Raw genomic sequence first — 12,740 nt, 5'->3', positions numbered from 1 at the left:
ACTTCCAGGGATCCAGGAGCAGCCTCAGCTTCTCTGGCTACCCTGTGCCAGGGCTTCACTGGTTCAATCAGTGCCACCTACTGAACAGTATTATTCTAGTGTTTATTTTAGTGTTTTCCCCTAAAAGGCTCATATTTGTAGCCATATCCAAATGTTGGTCTGTTTTATTGCAACACTGTTCCTGGAGGATGAAGAGTGCTCGTAGCTCTTTTCTGGGCTGCCAGATCTTCAATCATAAACTCATTTTACTGTGGATGTAGTTGTTTTGCAGCAGAGAATTGTGGCTTGGGGTTTTATTTGTGGAGCAGGAGAGTCCCTGCTGCTGCAGGATTGTATCCTACAGCAATCCCCCTTTTCCAGGGACAGCTGGGTTACCTGTGCTGCCACACAAACAGTGGCCACGTTTATCTGTCCTTCGTGCAGAGCTTCTGCCAGACCGAGGAGCATTCCACCACAAATCAGGTGCTGTTTTAAACTTGCTTTGTTCTGTAAGCCCGGCGGATCGGAGAGCTCAGCCTCCATATCCATAGATACATAAATATGCCCTGTGTGGTCTCCCAAGGGGAAGGCAAAATGTGTTTTTAGTTAAGTTGCATGGGAATTTAATTGAAAGATTTAGGGCAATGCCATAAAAGAGTAAATCATGGCTGCGTGACACAAAGAAGATTTATAAAGCCAAATAAAAATACTTTAGCACCTTCACTATTATAATTTGCTTGATAGCAGTGGAAACCCGTATTAGTCATTTTGTCTGCTGGTAATTAAAAAAAAAAAAAAGGGCTTTTAGATTTTACTGACTTTCAGTTGTTTGGAGTGAAATAATGGGGAAGACAGTAGCAAAGGGCAGAGAATTCTGTGGACGTGTCACATCCCTGAACCTGCAAGCGCACTCAGCTTCCTTCACAGGAATATTTATTTGAGTTAAGCACATGCTTAACTAATTTCACACAAGCAGCTCCTCAGAAGGGCTGTGAACTGATTCACATGAAGCACAAGCGTGGCTTTAGACTGCAGTTTATGTGGATGGTGGCCCTGAAATCTGGCAAGTCTCTGAGGCAGTGGGGCTACTGCACGTGGGATGGTCCTGCTCTGTGCAAGAAGGTCACTTGTCACACAGCAAAATGCTCAGGGATGTTTTGGAGAGGAGAGCTGAGGCAGAGCTTTAGGAATGTGACCTTCAGCACAGGTTTAGTGAGGATTCACTCACTGTATTTATTGGAGAGCACTGTATATATTAAATGCTGCAGTGTTGATAGGTCTCGATAAGGACACCATAATAGCAGTTGAATTGTAGGGGGTTTTGTGAGATGGTAAGTTAATGATGTAGCTGTTAATTTGAATTTAGCAGACGTTTTAAATATAGGTTTCTCTTACAGAGACAAAAGTTGCAATTTAAAGCTCTTTGGTGGTCTAAAAACAGCTTAATTCTCTAGTAGCATGGTAATAAGTACTAATCCAGCTTATGCAGTGATTGTAGTATGTCATGTTTGTGAAAGATTGCCTAACTCTGCTTTCTCTGGGTTTTATGTTAATTTTTTTAAATTAAACATAAAACCTTATAACATCTTTATGCTGAGATAAACTGTTCAATTTAACTTGTGCTCAAGCAGCAGCTGTCAGGAATTATCATGTTTTGAGCGTTCTTGCCATCACCTTGTGTCTCTACCTCCCGGATACACTCCGTGGGATGATAAAGCTCACCTTGTTAGGATTTATTACTTAAATAATAACCCGAGGTAAAATGAAAGTTGATGTCACACGGAATGACAACTGACATATATTTATGTCGCACGTTCCATTATAATAAACTTTCCTTTCTTCCCCTTGTAATAGGTGTTAAATGGAAATACGCTCCAGCATATCCTCCAGTGCCCTGCGTGAGTCCATTAGCCACGAACTGGCTGCTCTGTGGGCATGTTCACGGGGACTCGTGCTGTCAGGTGTTATTTAAGCTTGTAAAGCCAGGGAAATTGGTTAGTGCTGGTAGTTAGCAGCTTCTCTGCCAGTAAAGGAGCAGCCACGAGAGCCTCTCAGAGTCGGGATAAATTCTGGAAGTGCTGCGAAGTAATGGAAGTGAATTGAGGAGGGTGTTGCTTAATTAGTGGTTTTATTTTAATTCTTTTCCTTGCTGTAAGAAGTGCAGGCAATGTCATTTCAGGCTCTACATCTGAATTTGCTAGTTGTCACCACAGTTTTCTCTTGACACCGGTTTATTGTGCTGAGCTGGGCAGTGATAAGCGATCTGCTTGTTAGTTGAGTCTTATCACTTTCTATTTACAGTGGAGAAAATTTAGATCTACCTCTTGCAAGCATTCCAAGTTTTCAGCCTTTTTTGCCATGCTAGAAGCCAGGCTCCATTGTGCTCTAATGATGCTATTGAATTCCTCCAGTTTGCCTAAGCCAAGACTGCAGACACTGTTTTTTTGCCTGTGGCTATAACCATCTTCTTTTTTTCCCCCTCCTAATTATCCCATTGTTGATCTGAGCAAGTTAAGATGCGTCAGAGCTACATGGTTTTGTCCAAGTTTATTTCTTGGATCTGTTCTCATTGTGCTCTCCATTGTCCTTTTCTCTCCAGTCGGTGTGTCAGCCTTGGCACCTCCACTGTCTGCACTTCCCATCCTTGTTCTGTGCTGGTTCCCCTGGTTTCAGTCCCAGTGTGCTGTCTTTTCCCCCTTTCTTTCTTCAAACTCAGCCAGGTTCATCAGTACCACCCTGTATCAGTTCTGTTTTCTTCCCTAACTCATGGCAGAAAAGAATTTTTTGAAAAATCAGTAAAGGAAAAGATAAATTATAATGCAATCCAGAAATGGAGTCCTAGAGTGGTTTGGGTGGAAAGGACCTTAAAGCTCATCTTGCTCCATTCCCCTGCCATGGGCAGGGACTTTTTCCACTATGCCAGGTTACTCCAAGCCCTGTGTAATCTAGCCTGGGACACTTCCAGGGATCCAGGGAAAGCCACAGCTTCTCTGGGCACCCTGTGCCAGGGCTTGCCCACCCTCACAGGGAAGAATTTCTTCCTTTATGTAGTATGAACTTATCCTTTTTTAGTATGAAGCCATTCCCCCTTGCCCTGCCAGTAGCCAAAATTTTTCCAAGCAACCATTTAATTTCATTTTTGCAGGTTTTGGGTTATGTTTTCTCCAGTTTGCATTTTTCTTTGTCACTCTAGTGCTGAGCAGGGATTTCACATTGCCCCCAGGAAGCTTTTCCTGCTCTGCTTTGAGCCTGGCACCCAGGTCATTATGAGGTCCAGAGGTCATTACTCACAGTGACAAATAAGTAATGGCTTACCTAAAACTATTTTTTCCTCCTAGTATGGCTTGTAATAAACCTGAGCTCATATCTTAATTGGCATTCTGTGTGACAGGCCCTTTAGAACCATCAAATATTTGATGAACAAGGCAATAACAGTCATCTCTTACTTTCGTAATCCTTTCAGATCAGCATTGACCCAGGTTGATGAAGATGGATACAGGATCTATGCCCTGGGAAGTGTTTGTTCTGTAGATACAGGTTATCTAAGAAGGGTGTAAGTTAGCAGAGATATGATATAATATATATGATCTAGATGGATGTCTGGGGAAGTTCATGAGTTTTGAGGTTGGCAGCCAGAATCAGAAATTTATCACATTAGTGATGTCAGTTTGGTAGTAATCTTGAATACAAAATTCGTGTAAAAATAGAAAGAATGGGAATAATAATAGGAAAAAACCCTTAAAATATTTTAGAAGAAGAAAACATTGCATAAATCAGTCCTGAATCTGAATTACTAAAATGGTGTACAGCAAAAAAATACCTAATTCAGAAACAGGCTGTGTTTAAAAGTAGTTTATTAAACTTAATATTATATGTGCACTAGATACCTGAACTCAATTCTTTCTTTTTTTTAAGCCCCCTGTGATAAGAAATACCGGACACAAATATCTGAGGCTCTTCTGCTCTCTGCAAGTTCAGGATTCACTTTGCTTGGAAGCAGAGCTAGCCAGGTGCCAGGAGATGCTCACATGCTTCTGGTGAAATGCAGGGAAATCTGCCACTGGTTACAGTAGGGTCAGGATTTCATATTACACATTTAAATACATTCATTTTCTGATAGCCTGGGAAGTTACACTAGGCTAAGATAGCAGCTTGTTAGTGGTGTTTGTGCCTGCTTTATCTAATTGAGGGATGTGTGCAGTGTTGTGGACTGTGGAATAGCAGGAGTGCAGCGGCAGGACTGGGGTGCAAGGGTAGAAACAACATTTCATTATAGAGGATACCTCATAAAAATGTGAAAATAAAACAGAAAAACGGTGGGAAAGAAAAAGAAAAGAAAAGCAGACCATACTAGATAAGTGCAGTGCATAAATCAAAAGGGTTTATGTCATAACATGAACATGTGCCATTCCTGCTCATATATTGAATTTCAGTAGTTGGTTGCATAAAGAAGTAAAGTGTAATGAAACTGGCAAGCAAAGTATTCCCTAGCCAGCCTTATCTTTGTTCCATTTGTCCTTCAGATACAGCTTTTCTTGCCTTTTTCAATAAAATCCATCCAGCTTTTTTTTTTTTTTTTTTTTTATTATTTTGCATCTCTCTGTAACTGAGCTGGGAAGACCGATGAGATTCGGCGCTTTTCTAGTTGGGTTCTTAGCAGCTGCTTTTTAAGAGATCAAAACTTCGAGTGCTGCTACATGGTATTAAGGCTTAGCTATTGATGTGTCCCTATAGGGGTTATGTTTTTCTTGGGGGGGAGGGAGTGGGGAGCAGGGGAAGGGGTGACCCCTGCGAGCGCGCTGGTTGGCAGTAAACACTGCTCTCCTTGTTTTGCAGGATCCTCTTTGCGAGCTCGGTGCTTAACCTGGCTGAACTCGCCGCCCTCCGCCCTGACCTTGGCAAATTGAAAAAGGTCCTCTACTTCCATGAGAACCAATTGGCGTATCCTGTCCAGAAATGCCAGGAAAGGGATTTTCAGTATGGATACAACCAAATTCTTTCATGGTAGGTGTGGCTCACACTGCTCCTCGTTATTTAAGGTGTCCTTCTGTCTACAGCATTGTAACCCCGAGGAGTCCTTCTGCATAAACTTTTTTTTTGGTATGAATTATGTTTCTGTTTTTATTTTGTATTGATTTTTTTGGGTATTAATTATTTTGTATTAATGTTTTACAAGACCATGTGGTGGCAGGAAATGGGGGATCGACCTCAAATGGGAAGAGAGTAGGTTTAGATGGGATATTAGGAAGAAACTCTTCCCTGTTAAGGCAGTGAGGGAGGCCCTGGCACAGGTTGCCCAGAGAAGCTGTGGCTGGCCCTGGATCCCTGGCAGTGTCCAAGGCCAGATTGGATGAGGCTTGGAGCAACCTGGGATAGAGGAAGATATACCATGTCAGGGGGTGGCACTGGTTGAGCTTTTAGAGCTTCCAACCCAGGTTATTCTGTGGTTCTATAAATGATGACCCTGTACCAAACTGAGGGACCAGCAGAGTTCTTAGGAGAGCTTGATAAAATCAGTGTGGCTGAGCCACTTTGCTCTAAAAATCATCTTAATTTATTGTATAAAGTCCACCAATGCTGCCGTGGTGTACCCATTGTTGGTGGGATTTCTGACCTGTGCCTTGGCTGAAAGTGGTGCTTTGTTTCGTGGATGCTTCACAAAGCTGCAGCTACTCAGCTCGTGCTTGGCCATAGCTTTTACTGCATCCAGCTGAAATTATGGAGAGGGTTTTAGGGAAATAAACAGAAATTAAAATGTACTGCAGCACTTTTCCTCTGAAGAGAGGGCAGTAAACATACCAGATAAATCCTTATATTTCTTTCATCTAGTATTCAGAAATTGTGCAGTGCTAAAATACCCAGACGTTTTAAAGGCTGTGGTCCTTTATTGTTGCTAAAAACAAATGTATTTCTCGAATCTGAGTTAATGAAAGAAGTTAATAACAGCACCACTGAAAAGCTTTGTGGTTAGGCACTGTGCAGACCTAAGTGAAATGGCAAAACTCACTTGTTTTCAGCTGAAATAAATTCATTTCCATGATCTTTCTCACCTCTCTTGGTGGAAGAATTATAAAGAATAGGGCTTGAGCATTTTAAGGTGCAAGTTAAGCGTTTGCATCTTTATAATCTAAGGCAGTTATGTTGAAATTTCTCAATTAATGATCTGTGTATGCTCTGGCCATTCTGCAGCTGCCTCTGCCACAGTGTTTGCAACATGTTTCACTTACTGAGCTGTAAAGATGGGAAAGTGGAGTGAAAAATCTTTTGAAAACAGTAGCAGCCATTTTCAGATGTTCTAACAAAAGGAAGTGTTTTCTGGCACTAGGAAAGGAGTATTTTTTTGTATATATATTTTGCTTTATTGTGGTAGTTATTTTTCATGCATCTGTTGTAAACTGACAAATGTTTATCCTTAAAATATTAATTTTGAATATCTCTTCTGATTAGATAAATAAAGATGATTTTGTAGATCATAGAAAAGTATGGGTTGGAAGGGACTCTCATGCCCACCTTATTCCACCCCCTGCCATGGGCAGGGACACCTTCCACCATCCCAGGTTTCTCCAAGCCCATCCAGCCTGGCTTTGGACACTTCCAGGGATGGGGGAAAAGATGCTCCATTCTGTCTTCTTCAGCCTCCATTATCTTCTACGTGTAGTTACATAACATTTATCTCCCATTTCTGTTCTACTGAAACCTCAATTTAACAGAAAATTGGAGCCGTGTCCTCTGTATTATTCTTCACACTTCAGTGGTCATCTGCAAAGAGATGCCATCTTTTCATCTTCCAAATATGTTAGAAATGGGGAAAATGTACCTTTCCACTTTTACACCGAGTGTAAAAAATTAGAGCACTTTGAACCTTCAGGTTGGTGCTTTGGATCAGTAAAAAAAATCAGAATTCTGGTGTTTCTAAGGAGTTAATCTTTCTAATTTGCCCCTGGTTTGCAGAGCCTGCAGGAAGGAGCTAGGGCAGATAGGAGTTCATGCATGAGAGAAGGTGAGATGATGTTGTTGGAGCCTTTGCTGTGTGTCAGAGAGCAGCAAAGAAATGTGTCAGGTCCCTGCCTCGTGTCATCTGTAAATCAGTGCAGAAAAGATGACTTCTGTTCAAAACCGGGGCTTCCAACGGGTTAAAAACCATAGGTGGGCAAGAGGGTAAGATGCCAGAAAGCATTTCAGCTCCTGCAGCCAGCTTGAAAAGGATTATTTCTCTCTAATGTTGGAGTTTCTTTGCTTTTGCTGCTGACTCCTGCTGCTTTGGTGAGCAGTGTCAGTTCTCTTTCTTGACCAGACAGCAGAAAGATGCAGAGAGGATGAATGACAGCCTCTCACCTCAAATATACTTTTCACCAGCCCTGTGACTTATGAACACATGTCCTCAATGTATCTTCTGACCTGTAGGTCTGTATTACAATATATAACATATTGAGAAAACCAACTGGCCATAAAGCATTTCTTACCTCAGTGAGTGCTGTGTGTGTTGGTGTAGCTCAGGTTGTGGCAGCCCTGCCAGGATAAACTTCCAGATCCTTCAGGTTTTTTATAGCTGCTTGTTTTCTCCAGACTGACTCTAAGAGTGGAGAAATAATACCTGCATGATCATTGAACTCCATCTTAAAATTATCAATCTGATTGATTTTAAAGCACAGCAGTAGAAATAAAACATTAAATTTATATGCCAATTCTTTTCAAACTTTTTTTTTTTGGGGGGTGGATATTGTATGCTTTTTATTTTTATATATAGAGGATATACTCTTAATCAGGATTACATTTGCATAGGTAAAATAACAATCCATTTCCTTAGTGTCCTGCTGCCTGACACTCCTGGTCAGTTGAAGGTAGGTTAACCAAGGGTAAGTTGTCCTTCAATAAAAAATATTTCTGAGGAATGTTCATTTTCTTCCAACTTAAATTCTACAAAAATCTACAATTCTACAAAAGATTACAGTGGGCCTTATCTGTTTATAATGCTTCTGAGAGATGATGATAGCAATACTATACTCTTACCATTTTATTTAACAAAACTCCACAGCTAGAATAGATGTGCTCCTTTAGATTAATAGTAGTAATTTATTATTAGTTAAAAAAGTTAAACGTTTTTAAAGGGTGAATAGAGAGAAATTAAGACATTTCTGCTTAAGGTACTTGTGATTCTCCTAATTCATGTGAAAAGGCTGATTTTAATTAGCATCCAATTGCACCTTTTGGTTGTTTATGAGAACGTGTATCCTATTTCCTTTGCCTGTAGAATAATCCTGTTCCTTTTGTGCCAGCAATATCTTCATTAATCTTCACCACTTTTTACAGTTTGGTCGCTGATGTTGTGGTGTTCAACTCTGCTTTTAATATGGAATCCTTTCTTAAATCCATTGGAAAATTTATGAAGCTGATTCCTGACCACAGACCTAAGGATTTGGAAAAAATAATCAGACCGAAGTGCCAAGTTCTTTATTTTCCAGTCAGGTTTCCTGATGTGAGCAGGTCAGTACATTTTCCACGTCATAAATTGCCTCCAGCCTGTCAAAACTCTGTATTTATGGTGACGTTCTAACTAATCAGCTAAAGCATCGTTAATGAATGAGTTTGATAATATGCAAAACCCCCTAATTGATAAATGTATTTCAATAATCAGAGGCTATTGAGGCAGCCAAGCCTGTCCTCAGTGCCTTCGTGCAAACTTGCACTGTTCAGGATGAGTGATTTCCCACTTGTTTCAGTGATTTCCCACTTGTTTCAGCCTTCCAGGAGTTCCAGCTCCTCGGTGATGAGTTTTGGGGTTTTTTTTGTTAGGGTTGGGATTAAATGTGTGAGATAGTATTTTTTGTTTGGATTTATATGTTTTTTAGGTTTTATTTATATTACAGTGTTCTAAACTGTGAGTTTTATAGTATTTTATTTTAATAAATTAAAAATGGAGTTGTATTTTTTTTTCTTTCTAAGATTCTTCAAGGACAAATTGTTTAATTAAGAAGTGACACTTAAATTATTTTTATTTTTAACTTAGCAATTAACGACTGGTGGATCTTTAAATTATATAATATTACTTACCTTTATGAAGAAGAAGGTGAAGAAGGAATTAGTTTTTGTTTTAAAACTTATTTTGTTTTTATTATATATAATTATATATATTTAAAATATATCATATAATATATCATATAATATCTATATCATATAATATCTATATCATATTACTAATGTAATGTAATGTAATATAATGTAATGTAATATGATATGATATATAATATAATATGATATTATATAATATGATATGATATAATATGATATGATATAATATATTATTATAATAAATTATTATAATATATTATTATAATATGAGATATATAAATATTATAATATTAGCATTATAATATATTATTGGAAGAGACTGTATTAATATAATTAATATAATAATTATCATATTCATATATTATTATTATAGTAATATATTTTAAAACTTTAAATTCTCAGCTTTTTACTATGTCTTCTCAGTTTTTTACTATGTCATACTACACATTTTTATTTAAATCGCACGCTTATATTTTTAGTTTTATTATTTAATTTTGGAAGTTTTCTTTACAGTTTTAGGTTAAATGTAGTGTTTTCCTGGGGACCAGTGTTTTTTAGTACAGAAAGTCTAAAATCCTCAGTAACCAGGGTTCCAACACCTCGGCTCTGTGCATATTTGTGCAGGGGAAGAACAGTGAAAGAGATAAGCCTGCAGCCAAGGAGCTGCTTTATCCCCTGCTCTTCTTTGAGCGTGTTTGCAGTGGGCAGCAGCGTTCCCGTGGCAGGGAGCAGCCCTGCAGATGTTGGCATTTGCTGCAGCAGGAGCTGCTCCTCGCTCCTCCCCGGTTACTCTGAAGGACGATTTTTATTGCCCTCCTTCAGAGCCCGCCTTGAAATTAGCACTGGGTTATGTGGCTCCAAGGGAACATTCACAGGATCCTTCTCACTTTTGATTAAACCTGGCACAATTGTTTTTCCTGTTATAAGGGACTCTCCTCCCACTGAACAGGAACTTTGCTTCAGTGGGACCAGCACTAAATAGAGTGTGATTCTGCAATTTGATTATGCTCTTAAACCCCACACCATGCTGGGTAGGTTTTTTTGCTGAAATAAGGATGGGAAGCACTGCAATGACTTTGCAAGAGCCCGCCTTTTGATCTGATAATAAGTTCTGGCCACACTTGAGATCTTTGTCCCTGACCAGCCTGTACTTAGAGTTATTTCAAAAGCTAAATATACATGTGTGGTAGTTTGAGGTAGAGAAATTTTTAGTGCAGGAGCTGAGGTCGTGCACTTGCTGATGTACTCAAACTGCAAGTTTGATTTTCAGTGTCTTGGAAAACTTTGTCTTCTAAAATACTGATGCAAATCAGTGTCTAAAGTTAAATCTTTAAACATCTGTTTCTGACAAGTGGGTTAAACTGCTCCAGTGTTTCTTAGGGACTTGGCTGCCTGGATGGCAGCATAGTTCAGTACCTGTATATCTTTGAGGATCTACTATTCCCTCTCAGAGTCCAGAGCTTTTGAGCACAGGGAATGCTGTGGGTGCTCAGCATATTTGATGTGGAGCCAGTTCCAGAGGCTCTGCGGGTTTTGGCATACCTTAGGAATCATGTGGCCCAGACCTAGTTTTGGAGATGAAGTTATGATAACCCTGTCTCGTGTATTACATCAGCTCTTCTGGACTTGTCAGCCCTGGCAGATGGGGTCAGACAGGATCTGACAAATTGGGCTGAAGTCATCATGCACACAGTGCTCGTTTGTCCAGAGCAGGAGGTGATTAGGTGGGTAAAACCCTGAGCCTGCTACCTAAACTGGTACAGCAGGAAGATCTCACACCTCACTGTGGGCTCCTTCAGAGCCCTGCTCTCATGTTAAATCCCATCTCACTAGGCAGGACACCTTTCCCTTTTTATTGTGGTCCCTGCACTTGGGATTATATCAGAAATCTCTTTTCAACAGTGATGATTCAAGATTAAAATGTACATAAACAACTATGTGACAGTAAAACTTTCAGAGCAGACTGATTAAAACCAAAAATTAATGTCAACCCTATACTATATATTTTATTCAACAGCTAATTTAGATATAAGATCTGCGGTGTTTATAGTCCAATATCAAGACAACAGGAAAAAATCTGAAGAAAAGGCTGCTTCTGCCTGACTCTGAAGTTCTTTGGGTTTTGACCTTCAGCTGCAGCCAAAATTTGCTTTTTCTTTACGTATTTTACATATAGTTGAATGCACCTGTGGCAATTCAAAGCTGTTTTTTTAAATTTGGATTGTATGAGTATAGTGACTGAATGGAGATTGAGGAGAAAAAGGTTAAGAAAAATTGTGGCCAAGCTAAAATTTATAAAGCAAGCTCTTAGCCCAGAGTGTTTTTCAAGTTATTTTCAAATGGTAATTTGCTTTATCCAAACCAAACTCATACAGTGTAAGTAAGTGATTATTTGCATGACTGACAATCATTTCAGTGCCTGCAGTCTTTTTAAAATGCATAATTTTGCTGAGATGTTGGGAAAATATTTAAAAATTCTGAAGGCAAAATAACCAGGGTGGGTTTTTTATTTTTTTATTTTGACCTCTTTAATTTTGCGTGTGAATGTCTCAGTGTGTGTTCTTGTCTGAAACGTAATCTACCTTTGGATTGGGGAGAGAGAGGTGATCTGAGAAATCATCCTCACTTGTGTGATGGGGAGCTTTTTAAGATTATTTTAGATTAATATTGCAGTTGTAGGGCAAAATAAAATACATCTGAGCCTTGATCAAAACCAGTGTAATGAAGGATCGTGTCACAGGAGTTAATCCTGTGAAATATCTACCTTTTAATGTAATTACTGTAGGTGATGGCCACAAACAGCACAAGCAGCATAGTAAATGATCACTTAAGAGGGGAGGTATAATGATGAAAGATATCCTAGGAAACACTTGTGGATACTCCGAGAGGCACCACTGTAATTTGTAGTGTGTATTTAAATATTTCAAATGGGCCTCTAATGGGCTTTTCTACTTCTGAGGGGAAGTTGTTGATGCTTTTTTATCAAGAATCTATTTTAAATAAATGTTTGTCATTAGGACTCATGTTGGTGCTCCCAGAGCAAACACAGCAGACTGTGGTCCTTATCTGACAATGAGAAAAGATGAAAGGATTTGAGGATTTGACAGAATAAGATATTTACTGACCTAATCCTCCTGTTTTCTGGTTCTGACAATGACTGGCTTCCATATTCTATCCTGTTGTGCCAAGGCTGCTCTGTGTATACCCACCCCATATGATTTCTGCCTTGAATTCTGCTCTTTGTCCATTCTGGTGAAGTATATGATGTGGGAATAAATATCAAAGTATTTCTAAGCTTCAAGACAAAAACCCCTCTGAGTTCAGGCTGTCCCTGCACAGTGCATTGGTATTGCAAGGGATGGAGAGCAGTGGCTGAGTATCAGACTGGGGGTTTATGACACAGAGTTAAATACATTGTAATTCACACTTACCTGGCCATTAACTTCATTTTAGTATCTTTTCTATTGTAACATAAACAAAATCCCATTTTTTTCCCCACTATATGATCAATAGAGTCTATTTTGTTATAATCTTTTTCCACTTTTGCACTGTAAAATGATGGTCAGGGAAGAAATTCCCTTTTGACTGATGCTGTCTTTGGTATTTCTCTACATGCCAGCAGAGCCCTCTGGAAACTTCTGCAAGGTCTTGGTTGGTATTTGGATATCCACTGGACCACTATCCTGGTCTAG

General features: G+C 39.3%; 1 protein-coding gene across 6 annotated transcripts in view; it reads left to right on the top strand.

The window, feature by feature from the left end:
- GTDC1 (glycosyltransferase like domain containing 1) overlaps window positions 1–12,740 on the top strand; it is a 174,341-nt gene that overhangs the window by 70,190 nt on the left and 91,411 nt on the right. For 5 of the 6 annotated variants that reach the window (XM_058028531.1, XM_058028528.1, XM_058028529.1 and 2 more), the window contains exons 4-5: window positions 4,816–4,983; window positions 8,290–8,463. The exons of the other annotated variant lie outside the window; for it this stretch is intronic. In XM_058028531.1, the coding sequence (XP_057884514.1) occupies window positions 4,816–4,983; window positions 8,290–8,463 (342 nt within the window). The remainder of the gene's footprint in view (window positions 1–4,815; window positions 4,984–8,289; window positions 8,464–12,740) is intronic. 6 annotated transcript variants of the gene reach the window in all.

The sequence above is a fragment of the Melospiza georgiana genome, chromosome 7 (genome assembly GCF_028018845.1).
Source record: "Melospiza georgiana isolate bMelGeo1 chromosome 7, bMelGeo1.pri, whole genome shotgun sequence".
In the NCBI taxonomy this organism is placed as follows: Eukaryota; Metazoa; Chordata; class Aves; order Passeriformes; family Passerellidae; genus Melospiza; species Melospiza georgiana.
Note: the sequence above shows the minus strand (reverse complement) of the source record. Positions and strands in the feature narration are given on the sequence as shown.